We start from the raw sequence: 14,563 nt of genomic DNA on the forward strand, positions 1-14,563 counted from the left end.
AGACGAACGGCATTCGTCTAGCGGAAGCTGCCCTGCAAGACGAAAAAGTCAATGGGGCTGCTTCGCAAGACGATTTTTTTTTTTAAAGTGCGAAAACCTCCACGCTCCATTGCCGCTTCGCTAGACGAATAATTCGCTCTACGAAAAAACTCGTAGAACGAATTATTTTTGTCTAGCGGGGCACCACTGTATTTAAAGAACTTAATGTTGTTGGTGCTGCGTTTTGTTTTTTGTTTAGCAACGTTCTCAAATTCTTTCTTTTTAGCTTCCCATGTCATTGCTGCCAACATGCACCATAAACACTGACTCCTCCCCAGGCTATCTGGGTGGCGAGCAACATCGGCTGCCTTTGCACCCAGCAGACAATTTACCCTGTGTCTATCACACACCCTCCTATCTATAAGTTCCTACTCCCACGATTCCTCCACTCCCTGGAGAAGTATCCTCAGAATAGAGGATTCCCCCCCCCCCCCCCGGAATGGTCCTTTCTAAGTGAATGCTTCCCTCTTCCTCAGAGCAGTGCTCTCCTCCCTGACAGTAGGGGAGCTATCATCCTCAGAGTAGGACACAGTTATAACATCCCTGAAGGCCTCATGCACCAGTCTCTTTGCCTCTTAGCTTTTCCAGTCTGGCAACAAATGTTCCCCGAGGGCCTGGGGCTCATTGCACCTTGGGCACACCCACAGTCATAGATGTAACAGACAGTGGAAGACATTCTGGGCCAAGTTGAATGTTAAACTTGGCAAAAAAAAGTAGCGCCTGCAATCTTTGCTCCCGGAGCCCACGTCTTTGCTCACTTGTGCTAAGCCATGACTTGACAAAGTATTATGTGTGAACTGGGCCTGTGTTTTCTTGGTTTGGTTCACAAATCTTCCCCCTAACAACTTGCTTTGCTCCTGACATAGGATATGCCATTGTGAAGGAGATGATGAGAGCCCTCTAATCACTCCCTGTCACTGCACAGGGAGCCTTAATTTCGTGCATCAGGCTTGCCTGCAGCAGTGGATCAAGAGCTCAGACACCCGCTGCTGTGAACTCTGCAAATACGAATTTATCATGGAGACCAAATTGAAACCTTTAAGAAAAGTAGGTGCAATGAATGGCTTTCGATCAAGTAAATTGTAGATTTCCTCATTGCCTTAAAGGGCCACTTCACACACATTTAAGCAGCACACATTACAGATACCTGAAGCAGTTTTCTTTGTTCAAGTGAAAATAGCAGAGAGCTGTGAGGTAATGGTATCTATGCCGGGGTCGGGAGGGGTCACAGCCAGAGAGTGTCCGTGCGGCCTTGAAAGATGTGCTGCTCCCTGTGCAAAGAAATATGTCTGAGGTGCTGCGGAGACTGAGTGTACACCCAAACACTACACGCGACTGCGTGTGGGTGAGAGGTGACATTGTGGAGGGGAGGGGAGGGGAGAGAGGTACTATCAGAAGGAAGGAAACCTGAAGGGGTCTGAGAGTAGTTTCAGGGAAGTGTGCATGAGAAAGGTGCTCCTCTTGTGCGGATGGAGTGAGAGAGGGGCTGTCACTGCTTGTGCAAAAGGAACTGCTGTTGCATGTGTGTGTGTGTCAGAGCAGCAGCACTGGTGGGCATGCCAGAGGTGTGTGCTTGTGTACAAGCATGAGAGAGACTCTTTGACCTGTTGCGGAGGCTGCATCCCTGCTGTCTGGGAGAGAGGTGTGTGTGTGTGTTGCTGTCTTGGCTTGAGGTCTCCCCTCAGGGCGATATAGGGGAAAAAAACAGCCATGGGTTATAAACAGTGAACCATTGCACAGGCTATTAAGGTAATTAAAAACAAGAATGATGCAAGCCTTGTGGGATTGATGTAAAGATGATATCGGCAATGTCCTCTCGATACCTTAAAACACTGTTTGATATGGTTGGTATAATAGGTTAGAGTCACAGGAAATAGCTCTTTTGTTGGGTTTTATTGTTTTATCATTCTTTATTAAATTTATATACCACCTTTCATCCAAGGATCACAGGGCAGCGTACAGTATGAAAACAAAAATATGTAACATAATATCAAAACAAAACAATAACCCCCACTGTACAGTGGTGCCCCGCTAGACGAAGGCATTTGTCTAGCGGAAGGCTGCCCCGCAAGACGAATTTGTCTATGGGGCTGCCTCGCAAGACGAATTTTTTTTTCGTCTAGCAAAAACCGCGGCTTGCATTGCCACTTCGCTAGACAAAAAACCCGCTAGACGAAAAAACTCGTAGAACGAATTATTTTCGTCTAGCAGGGCACCACTGTATTAGCATGGTTAAGCAATAGCTGAGGTCCACTGCCCAGCACAGGTGCCTTTGTAATCTCCTATTTCTTCTCCTTCCCTCCCTCTCTCAAAGCGTGGTGGGTGGGAGAAGTGTGTGGGGAAGAGATGTCGGGAGTTGAGGGGGACAGGAAATAAAGGTGTCTGAAGGAATGGGGAAGAGAGGAGAGAAGTCCTTTCCTACCTATACCATGCCCCTTCCTAGACAGAAACTAATACAGTGGTACCTCGGGTTACAGACACTTCAGGTTACAGACGCTTCAGGTTACAGACTCCGCTAACCCAGAAATAGTACCTCGGGTTAAGAACTTTGCTTCAGGATGAGAACAGAAATTGTGTGGTGGCGGCGGCAGTGGCAGCAGGAGGCCCCATTAGCTAAAGTGCTACCTCAGGTTAAGAACAGTTTCAGGTTAAGAACGGACCTCCACAACAAATTAAGTTATTAACCCGAGGTACCACTGTATGTGTGCATTCTTTGATGCAAGACACCCGAGAGAGGGCAGCAGCTGTTGATCATATAGGGAAAACTCTGGGGCCGCTCCAGTGCAAGAAAACGTGGCCATAAAATGTACCCGGCGGGAACAGCTTTTTGAACATTTAACTTGACCTAGTGGAGCAACTTCATAATATTTTCAACATAGCTGAGGTCGTTAAATTTATATAAGTGATGGAGAGAAAAATCTGGACTGATGTGTTTATGGTATCAAATAATTCTGAGTTGGCCTGTCAAGGATGTGGATAGTAAGTAATGTGCCATGGATAGAGGGTGTCCATAAGCTGCTCAGATCATCTGCTAAGCAGGGAACAGCACTTTTAAAGTGAAATAAAAAATTGTTTCTGTCTCAAGGAAATACAGCTTGCCTCTTCTGCGGTGTTCTGGCATTCCTTTTATGATCTCACCACTTGTTCTGCTTTCTGGATTTCTTCCTAGTGGGAGAAGCTGCAGATGACAGCCAGTGAGCGAAGGAAGATCATGTGCTCTGTGACTTTCCATGTAATTGCTATCACTTGTGTGGTGTGGTCTCTCTATGTCCTCATCGACCGAACTGCTGAAGAGATTAAACAGGGGGAGTCCACCGGTATGTTACTTTGCTTTTTTCAATAGAAAACAGGCAGACAAAAAATACTTGCCCATTTGCTCCAAAGGAACATTACAGCAACATAAAAGGCAACGGAACCTTGACATTTTTGTTTCTATGCTCTATGCTAATCTGATTATACCTACGCTTTATGTGCAGAACATATCTGGAAGTAAAAAGTATTGTAAGGGAAATAAAAAGCAAAGTGGCTTTTCTTTTTTGCAAAAAACAAAAACAGAAAACATTTGTGGTCAGTAGGTACAGTCGACCACCATTTCGTGTGGGAGTTCTGTTCCCGGCCCCTGTGCGCATTGATGGAGCATTTATAAGTGTGCCCTGTTATGCCCTTTTAGTGATGTGTTGAGTGATGTTTCCAGGTCGCTGCTGGGTTTGGCGCGATGCCTGTGCGCAATCACATGTCTTTTGGACGCGTTTTAATTAGTCGTTCCCTGTGTGGGGAAAGGAAGCCATGACAGCTTTGGAGAAGGAAGATAAACAGTGCTCTTCTCCATTTCTGATCATGCTTGATCATGGCAATGTGCAAGCTGTGATAATGAGACAGAAATTGGGGAACTGGAGCCTTTCCCTTAGCATATATTGCCGTATTTTACTTGCTTAATCTTCCATTATGTCACCTCTTTCTGTATTTCTGTAATGAACACAGATGCTTGCCTGTTCTTCTTCATTGAGAGCCAGTGTGGTGTAGTGGTTAAGAGCAGTAGACTTTTAATCTGGGGGACCGGGTTCGCGTCTCCGCTCCTCCACATGCAGCTGCTGGGTGACCTTGGGCTAGTCACACTTCTTTGAAGTCTCTCAGCCCCACTCACCTCACAGAGTGTTTGTTGTGGGGGAGGAAGGGAAAGGAGAATGTTAGCCGCTTTGAGACTCCTTCGGGTAGTGAAAAGCGGGATATCAAATCCAAACTCCTCCTCCTCTTCTCCTTCTTCTTCTTCTTCTTCTTCTTCTTCTTCTTCTTCTTCTTCTTCTTCTTCTTCTTCTTCTTCTTCATTGTACTACTTCTTTGTCCATCTTCTTTGTCTTTCTTCCATATAAAATTCAAAATCCCAATCTTGCATCACATTCTTATTGTACTCCTCCGCATACTCCCTTCCTTGACTCTCACAGATTTTGTCGGCCTCTCGGCCTCCTTTTTGCTTATCTGCTGGTTCCTACACCTAAAATGGGGATAAACCTCAAAATCCATTTCTTCTGCAAATGCTTTTTCTAGGCCAGCATCAGTTCACCTATTGAATCCCCTTACTTTGCACTTGTAAGCATTCACATTGGTTATTTTTCAGGGCTGTACATATTCTACAAATGCTGCAAAACGTATAGGACTTCAGATGGAAAAATAGAAAGTCTCAAGTAGTGGGAGCCAGCATAGTGAGGTGATGAACCCCAGTTTGAATTCCCACTCAGTGTGAAGGCCATTCTCATGGACATGGCGCCCCCTCGGCAGCAGGGCTTTGTGGAGGAGTGGAGTCACTCATTGCTCTATCCACAGCCTGGCCACACATGGCGACCAGGGAGGAAAGTGGGCAAGGCGGGCAGATGCCTGTGCCTCTAATGGAGCAATCAGGCACGGCAGTAGCAGGGCCAACACACCCATGGCGAGCTTTCTGGTCCATGGAGCTTCCACCTGCCTGCATGTTTGGTGGGCGGAAGGAGGAGCCCCATGCCAGGTGGGATGCTGCCGTCATTTTACAGATGCCAGCTGACTGCAGACCCTTGGAGCTGGGCAGAGGGATGCCATCTCCCAATCCACACACCTCTGCCATCTAAGCCTGGTGCAAAGTTGTTAGGAGAAAAGATAAAACACAGATCCTCTCAGCTGCTTAGACATATAGTCTGGTAAAAATGTCATAAATTGTGAAGTCCAATACAGTGGTGCCCCACTAGACGAATGCCTCGCTAGACGAAAAACTCGCTAGACAAAGGCATTTGTCTAGCGGGAGGCTGCCCCGCTAGACGAAAAAGTCTATGGGGCTGCCTCGCAAGACGAAAATTTTTCGTTTTTTTTTCCGTCTAGCGAAAACGGTGGTTTACATTGCCGCTTCGCTAGACAAAAAAACCGCTAGACGAAATAATTCGTAGAACAAATTATTTTCGTCTAGCGGGGCACCACTGTATTAGAGATGCCTGCCTTTTGTGTTACAATACATTTTCCCTTAAGAGGGCTGGAAATGCGAGTGGGGATTGAACTGCAGTTCGAATGCAGAGTATTCTGAAAATGTGTAAGAATTCCTATTTCAGATGTAATACCTGACCATAGTTTAACTGTAGTTTGTTGAGCTTCTAGTTTGTTGCTGGCTTATTTTGCTGAGCACTGATTTCTTCTCTGGAAAAATAAGAAAGGTATTTTTAAATCTTCAGGCTTGCCCCTTACTCCCAGAGGAGCCAAAGGCAGCTTGCACCCTGGACCCCTCTGAAGGGATGTACTTCTGTACTCCCAGGCAGGTCTTTGTTGGGCTCCTAAAAGCCCACTACATAGTGCTTACAATACTTGCTGTTGCTGTTTTTCTTTTTTCTCTTTCCTGTGTCCTCTTCCTCACCTCTACCTGTCACTTCTGAAAGGGCCTTCTGACTCCCCTTCTTGCCCCTGTTACTGGCCTTTGAACTTTGTGGCTGGTCCGGGCCACCAAAGGAGGGAAAGGGCCATGGCATTCCTGCTGTTTGGCTCTGTGAGCAGCTGCTTTGCCCCACTCCCATCCTGCCAACCCACACACCTCTTGGAATGGAGTTGTGGAGCCACTATTCAGTGTAAGTGCACACTGTTAATGGATCTGCTTGTGGTTGTTCACACCTAGATGTGAACCTGTATCTTACATGTCTGCTCACCAAAGTACAACTCAGGGTATCTTTAATTGGGAGATGATTTTGTATTTATTGTATTATGTTACTACCAATTTTAAGATGCCAGTATTGTCTTGCTTACTGGGCAGAATTAGGAGAAACAAAAACAAAAGTCAGTATAAATGAATATAGAATTTGTATCTACACAGTGAGTACAATGGCTTTAGGGCTTAAAGGCCAATATAAATATATAAAAAAGATGTTTGGTTGTACAAATAGACAGGCTACTCAAACTTTTATTGCCTAGACCATTAGTTTAAACAGTTCCTATAACAGAGATACAGTGGTACCTCAGGTTACAGATGCTTCAGGTTACAGACTCCGCTCACCCAGAAATAGTACCTCGGGTTAAGAACTTTGCTTCAGGATGAGAACATAAATCATGCGGCGGCTTGGCAGCAGTGGGAGGCCCCATTATCTAAAGTGGTAGCTCAGGTTAAGGACAGTTTCAGGTTAAGAACGGACCTACAGAACGAATTAAGTTCTTAACCCGAGGTACCACTGTAGTGATAGATGGAGGCAGGTTTTGTCTTTTATGAGTTACTGTGGAAGCTAAAATGCACTGTGGCAGGGTTGGGGGGGTGCTTGGCATATGACTGCTTTGGATAGCACACGGGTTGAAAGGACAAGAGATGATGAGATTAGGAAGTGAGGAATAAGAGAGAAGCAAGATGCTAATAATTACTTATCACGGGGAGGACAAAGAGAAACAGTTTCCTGCACTTCACCATCTCCCATCCTTTGCAACATAGCAAAAGCAGCTCGCCACAGCTGCATGACTCATCAGTGCTCTGTGGCCATTTGACAAAGTTCAGGCTCAAAGAAAAATATCTGATGCTACAAGCAGTCTCTCCTCTACTGCAGGAATTGCCAATGTCGTGCCATCCAGATGTTGCTGGACTCCATCTTCCCTGACCACCGGCCATGCTAGGTGATACTGATGGGAGTTTGAGTCCAGCAACAACTGGAGAGCACAACATTGGATATAAAATCCACTAAGACACAGGACCAGGGGCACTTAGGAGTTTGTTCAGTCTCCCCTGCCCCTTCTGAAGCTGAAGTGTTTCATCGTCGTTCAGTCGTGTCCGACTCTTTGTGACCCCATGGACCAGAGCACGCCAGGCACCCCTATCCTCCACTGCCTCCCGCAGTTTGGCCAAACTCATGCCAGTCGCTTCGAGAACACTGTCCAAGTGTTTCATACAAATTCCTAAAGAAGCAACACATCAGGGTGGATATTTTAAGATTAATTGATATCAGCCATAGAATCTCAGATTTGTGGTAAATGAGAGCACCGTGATCCCAGTTCAGAACCTGGAGCACCCAAGAATTCAGCTGGACATTTCATCTTACTTCATGCATTTGTCAGAAGAGAGGATGCGGAAACTATAGCACCGATCAGTCTGGTGTTGACATTTTGTCCATATGTGGTCCTTGCAGAGCATCCGATTAACTTACCGACTGCAGATCATAAACACAGCCATCATTTCAGTACTAGTATCCAGCACACTAAAGGAATCAGTGATATGGTGACTGGATCAGAGGCTCTCTGAAGGGTTCAGCCTTGCAACACACTGACAGATTGTAATTACTCCAGATGTGAATCCCCTGGCTCTGGGGCCCGTGTGGTAGGCCAAGCAGCAAAGGCTGTATGGAACAGTCAGGAAGTGAGCAAAAGTATAAATTGACTGAGCAATCAAGCTGGTGCTGAGATCATGTCTAAGTCATAACAAGGGTTGCCATGTGCACACATGCATGTAGAGTAGACCATACTTCATTGAAGGTATTTGTCCATGATGTCCAGTCGCATTCCCTCCACCAAAAAGCCAGCAAAACCTTCAACTGGACAGAAAGGCGTTTGGCTCCGTGACAGCAGGTGCATCTAATGGTAGATTGACTGAGCCTCTGGATTAGTCCTTCACCCACAGATTATGCAGTGCTTCAGAAAACCAGTGAGGCATCTGTTTGCAATGCAAGCAGACCGACAGATACGGAGGTTCATGTCAAGGTACCAGCATCCCAGAGAAGAGGACGTAAACATCCTGGAAGAACAATGGCCCATGGGGCTTGTGTATGCTTTTTCAGGGTGTTGAAGTAACTCAGACTAGCAGCAGAGATCATTCTGATTATGCATCAGTCAAGGAGCCCGTGGTTCCTAGATCTGGTAGAAATTGTTGGAGGAAAGCAAATCCATTTCCTTCTCTTAAATTCGTAGTCAGTGCATGTGTTACTTTAAACCACCAGAGGCCACTGTATTGTACAGCAATCTAGTCAGCACTTGCATGTAGTTTTCGTTTTGTTTAAGTTTACTCCACCCCTAACAGCTGAGCCATTTTGTTTGTTCTTCTCTTCAGACAAGATGCTTGCAACTTTCTCGCATTTCCACTCATCCTGCATGAATAAAGCCTTTGAACATTAATTCACACAAGCTGCAAAAGAATAACAGTCAAGACACATTGGAAGCTGCAAAAGAATAACAGTCAAGACACATTGGAATCTACTGGAATGGGTGGATTTGCTTTCACAAGGACCAGTCCTCTTTCTTCAACTCTAAATATGCCTTGACTGCGTAGAGGCTGAAAATATCTGACTGCAGTAACTTGGATATTCACACAGTTTTTGAAGCCCTCTTTGCTTTGAGGAAAAAAATCTCATGGGAACACCTGGAAGGCCTTTGTATAGTGGTACACTATGAAAAACAAAGCTTAAGGTCTTGAGAAGTCTTGTTAATCTTAAGAGATTTTAGCTGGATGGTAGCATCTCCAATCAGAGGAGTTGGAAGTTGAAGATGACCCTGCCTCTTGCTGGCATGAGAGGCAGATGCAAAGCATAAGGAACACCTTCCTTACTCTCGCAATACTCGCCTGATACCCCACAAGCCTTGGTAGCAGTCCAAGACTGGTGCTGCCTTACCACATCACCAGTTCAGTTACCATTGGCCGGCAGCAGAAACACAACAGAAAATGCAACCACTGCTGCCAAACACACTTCCAAAACTTCCCTCAGTTCCAGCGCACTCCACTCCACAGAGGCCTGCTGCCATTTTCCAGAATACTTTCCTCCCAGCTCTCTGGAACAAAACAATATCTTGGCTACAAGATACCTGTCTGTGCTTCCATAAAGTTTTTTAGAAAATTGGCTATTAACCCCCAAAGGTGCCTGACCTGTAGATGGATTTGTGAAACGTCTCTGCTGGAAACTCAGATACCTAGCATAGGCTATGAGGGAAATCTCTGTACAGTGACTTTACCAGTCACTAGTTCCCAGCCTGAAAACACCACTTCTTCGTCTTCTTTTGCTCCCTGCCCAGACAAGTTGAGATGATTCTGCAGAAGAATGTCCTCCTTCATCTCACGAATGACGTGGAAGATGCAACAGGCCATGGTCACGTCAGCAGCTAAATCTTCTTTGATGTCCGCTAAAGACACTCTTCACAAGCAGGCTGGCCCAGCTTTTACAGCATTTGTAGTTCTTTTTTACGGCTATCCTTGGAGTAGAGTCTGGCAAAAGGATGAGTTGCTTCTGGTTTGCAATCATGAGTTGTTACCAAGAGGCTCAGTTCAGCTGGCCCTCTGACCACCAGCTTGGATGGCTTTATAATGCATGGAGGGAAAGGCTTTCAATGATTGTTAGTCGCCGTGACTGTGTAGTGCCTTGAATCTGAACTACAGCAAATCATAACTATGGTCAGTTGCAACAAACTGATTTCAAAATAACTTAGAAGATTTGTTGTCGTTCAGTCATTCAGTCGTGTCCGACTCTTCGTGACCCCATGGACCAGAGCACGCCAGGCACTCCTGTCTTCCACTGCCTCCCGCAGTTTGGCCAAACTCACGCTAGTCGCTTCGAGAACACTGTCCAACCATCTCATCCTCTGTCGTCCCCTTCTCCTTGTGCCCTCCATCTTTCCCAACATCAGGGTCTTTTCTAGGGAGTCTTCTCACGAGGTGGCCAAAGTACTTGATTCAAAGTACTTGAGATTAGCTTGATTCAAATAATCATGATTAATATAAGCACCGCTTAAAGTTTGAAATAAATGCTAAACTATCTGATTCCTTCAACTTTGCTCAGCAGCTGATGTGGACGCATTGCCTGTGCAAAGAGGAAGTGGATCTTGGCACAATCTGCCTTCATTAAGAAGAGACTACTCTTCTTAATGACTACACGGGTGGCGCTATAGGTTAAACCACAAAGCCTAGGGCTTGCTGATCAGAAGGTCGGCGGTTCGAATCCCTTTGATGGGGTGAGCTCCTGTTGCTCGGTCCCTACTCCTGCTAACCTAGCAGTTCGAAAGCACGTCAAAGTGCAAGTAGATAAATAGGTACTGCTCCGGCGGGAAGGTAAACAGCATTTCCGCGCGCTGCTCTGGTTCGCCAGAAGCGGCTTAGTCATGCTGGCCACATGACCCGGAAGCTGTATGCCGGCTCCCTCAGCCAATAAAGTGAGATGAGCGCCACAACCCCAGAGTTGGCCATGACTGAACCTAACAGTCAGGGGTCCCTTTACCTTTACCTTTACTTCTTGTTACCTGTATTTTTATGTGTCTTTTTATTTATTTTTAAAAATTCTATTAGTATTTAATTACTTTTTAATTTTTATCTTTTCTATTTTTTATTTTATCTGTATTTTTGTATTTGTGTACTTTATTTTGCATTTTTTCAGTTTACAATGTATTAACAACAAAAAATAAATCTAAACAAATTCATCCTACGTTTTCTTCAAGTTCCCTCCTCTCTGCAGTCCTTATTTTATATCATTTTCTTACTGCATAACCAATTCAAACCTATTTACAAATTTATTCTTTATGTTCCCTTTTAAATATTTCTTGCTGCACATGTTTATGTCAATCCTGCTAACGTTTTTAATTGTTTAAAGTTTGTCTTCATATATTCAACATACTTTCCCCGTTCTGTTAAAAAACTGTCTCTCATCCTGATCTATAATTCTGGCGGTAAATCTGCATATTCCATCAGTTTTAGTTGCCAGTTGTCTTTCATTGGAAATGCTTCTTCTTTCCATCTTTGGGTATATACCATTCAGGCAGCTATAGTAGCATACATAAATATATATTTTTCCTGTTCTTTGGGTGCCTCTCTACTGATTACACCTAAAAGGAAAGCTTCTGGTTTTTTAACAAAAGTTATTTCAACATTTCTTTCCAACTCTTTATAAATCATTTCCCAGAAGACTTTTGCTATGTTACATGGCCACCACATGTGAAAAAAGTGCCTTCCTTCTCTTGACACTTCCAGCAGGTATTTGATTCCGCCTTACACATTTTAACTGGCTTACTAGGGCTGCCCTAGGCCCCTTTGGGAGAAGGGTGGGATATATGTTTTGTTGCTCTTTAGAAATAGCAGAAGCTGAGTGAATTTATGCCAAATGTACAATTTTGCTTCGTCAATTTTAATGCAGTTTCTCTTTATGTGTTTGCACAGTGTTTTTAGATCTTACAATACATTTGTTCCCACAGTCTAGAGAACCTTGAATTTAAACATTTTGGTGGGTTATATCTTGGTTAACAGAGACTCACTATGCCAGCACTTTAAACTTTTCTCTCTTCTTCTTTCCTTTAGGTATTCTAGAGTGGCCATTTTGGACTAAACTAGTAGTGGTAGCTATTGGTTTCACTGGAGGAATTTTGTTCATGTATGTTCAGTGCAAAGTCTACATACAGCTTTGGAAAAGACTTAAGGCTTACAACCGTGTTATATATGTTCAGAACTGTCCAGAAACAAGCAAAAAGAACATATTTGAAAAACCAGTGCTTTTTGAACCAAATCTTGAAAATACAGATATGCTTGCAAGTCATCATGCAGAAATGAGCAGTTTACATTATACAGAGCCTGAAGACTCCAGGGCAAACATTCTTCATATCTAGCATATTTCCCTCCATAAAGTTTTGCACCAGCATCGTTTACCCTGCTCAGCAGCTCAAAATCATCAAAGGTTGAGCTGGTGCAGCTTTTTTTTCCTTTTGCACTTAATAAACACATTACCAGGGTTGCAAATCTCAAGCTGACCTGAAAGAAATACAGGATTGATTGCAAGATTTGTAAATGAGGTGGAATGTCCTTGTCCTCTGTAAAGAATTGTCAATTTTTGGAGCCTACTTCCCCTGTCCCCCCCCCAAAAAAAACCCATCCAGGGCCATGTAAGAACTGATGAAGCAACCATTACTGCGTGAAACAACCAAAAGCGACCTCTAGGAGCTAAAGCATGCCATCTTTATCCATAAATGATGTGTCTAAATGCTTCCCAGCTACGTAAAAAACAAACAAAAAAACTTCCTTGCAAGGGATGGACAGACAACTCGGGGATGCAACCTAAGTCCACCCCATCCTTTAAAATCTCTGTTCGAAAAATAAAAGTACTTAAAAAGCTGTCTGAGGGCTCCAGCCTCAAATCTGTTCCCCCAAAAAGCCCTTTTGCAAAACTCCAGGAGTCTTCCAGCCACTCGCAGTGTAGAGCACCTAGTGTGTGGGCTTCATACTGTGGTGTGTTTTTTTGCGTAGAATAGAGAGCAGCAGGACTTGACAGCTTTCTGTCGCTCTGAGAGGGAGGGGGGAAAGTTTGGCTGTCCCAGTTTTTCCACGCGGCAGCCCCCTTCCCCCTGCCCAGACTTGCTCTGTTGGGTGCACACAATGTCAAAAACCCATCACAGGAGCTGTTTTAAGCTGTGAGCATCTGGAAGACTTCTGGAGCTCTGACTTTGTAGAAGCAAACTTCTAAAAGGAAAAACTGCTAGAGGCAGCACTGGAGTCCGCAGACCACCCTATTATTATGACACCTGCAGGGCAGCAGTTTCCAAAATGAAAAAAAATCTGGGCCATGAGCCTCCCTGATCGAATCCACTTAGGAACCAGCTCTACAGATTTCTCCTCCATCCCTACTTCCTGCAAACACAAAACAAGCATATCAGGAAGGCGGCTCACCACCACCACTTGTAAGCCTGCAAGTCCTAATGTAGCTCTAATATTACCTCAAGCAATCTGCTTAAGTTCCAGCTGTGAGATGTTGCTGAATATTGTAACAGGGGGGAAAAGAGGTTGCAAAGCATAGAGCACTTTAAGGGAGCAATCCTACCTATCGAAGGAGAGAGATCTGTGGCAACCAGAGCAGGAAGTGGTGTGGTTCCCTTTTTTTTTTTTGCATTTCCCATTGCAGCCAGTGAGACAGAATTAACTGCACCAGCACTTAAGGACCTTTTTGGAGAAGTGCCAGGGGAACAAGTAGCCATATTATCCTGCAGATCCACAAACTCCCTGGTCACACGTCCAGCAACTGCTGTTCCTTGCTCAGTCATAATCAGAACAGTGACAGCAACATAGATTTTCACCACCACACTTGCAAAGCTTACAGCAGACTGTTCCCCCTCTCTGGTAGCAGAGGTCCACAGCATCTTGCAACCCCTTTGCCACCCTTTCAGGGAGCATAGGATTACTCCCTTAATTGTTTTTATTTTATTTTTTTAAAAAAATAAATAATTTCTTTTCAGTTTGTTCCTTTGACTTAATCAAGACTCAGTTGCAACACAGAGCTAACCACTTGCCTTAAAACAACAAAAAGGAGACATGGTTTATATTAAGAGTCATTCTGAAGCCTAACACTAAAAGTTCTCTGGGCATTTTTCCAGGAGTATATATATTTTTTCTGGGAATATTGCACATTTGAGTTTTGTAACAAGGAAAAATTGATATAACCGTAGATTAAATGTAGAATCATTTCAGTGTTTTGAATTGCTTGTCTGAGGAGTGAAGACTCAGTCGATAGGCTCATGGATATAATTTTAATTTCTTACACAGAGAGTTGCAAAGGGAATTTTGATTATGCATTTTGAAGGCCTTGGGATGCTGCTTGTATGTATGTTTTCTGTTATTTCCACCTGGGAATTTCAAGTAGAACATTTAACAAGAATTCATAAAGTGAACTTTGTGATGTTGGTTGTTTCAATCAGCTCATCACACTTCCTAAAGGGGACTAGGATCCTTTAAAATAACTTGAAAAATACATTGGTCCATGTGGCCACATACAACTCTGTTTTTCATTTTGACTGTTTCAATATTTTCTATAAACTTCTGATTTATTTCCAAAGGACTTTTGCAAATCAAAGTTCTCTAACAAAGGTGTTTAGACCAACTTCATTAGTTAATGTAATAAACAAAACCAGTGACTGTGAACTTATTTGTATCAAACTTAAATGTACTTTACTGTTTACTATGAAGACCATGACATGTGTATGATTTAGTATTTAACATAATATTGCTTTGTAAATTTATGAAATATTAATTATAGTGCAATCCAAAGATGGGGGAGGGGAATATGAAAGTGGTTATATTACTCAAGAGCATGAC

The 14,563-nt window shown here is 43.9% G+C and overlaps 1 protein-coding gene across 4 annotated transcripts in view; it reads left to right on the forward strand.

Moving 5' to 3' along the window:
- LOC117049532 (E3 ubiquitin-protein ligase MARCH8-like) overlaps positions 1-12,337 on the forward strand; it is a 30,317-nt gene extending 17,980 nt beyond the window's left edge. For 2 of the 4 annotated variants that reach the window (XM_033154274.1, XM_033154275.1), the window contains exons 6-8: positions 906-1,086; positions 3,209-3,356; positions 11,786-12,337. In XM_033154274.1, the coding sequence (XP_033010165.1) occupies positions 906-1,086; positions 3,209-3,356; positions 11,786-12,090 (634 nt within the window). In that variant the 3' untranslated portion in view covers positions 12,091-12,337. Of the gene's footprint in view, positions 1-905; positions 1,087-3,208; positions 3,357-11,393; positions 11,465-11,785 lie in introns of all 4 variants that reach the window. The other 2 variants (XM_033154276.1, XM_033154277.1) reach the window with 2 other exon arrangements.
- The last annotated feature ends 2,226 nt before the right edge of the window (positions 12,338-14,563 follow it).

The sequence above is a fragment of the Lacerta agilis genome, chromosome 7 (genome assembly GCF_009819535.1).
Source record: "Lacerta agilis isolate rLacAgi1 chromosome 7, rLacAgi1.pri, whole genome shotgun sequence".
In the NCBI taxonomy this organism is placed as follows: Eukaryota; Metazoa; Chordata; class Lepidosauria; order Squamata; family Lacertidae; genus Lacerta; species Lacerta agilis.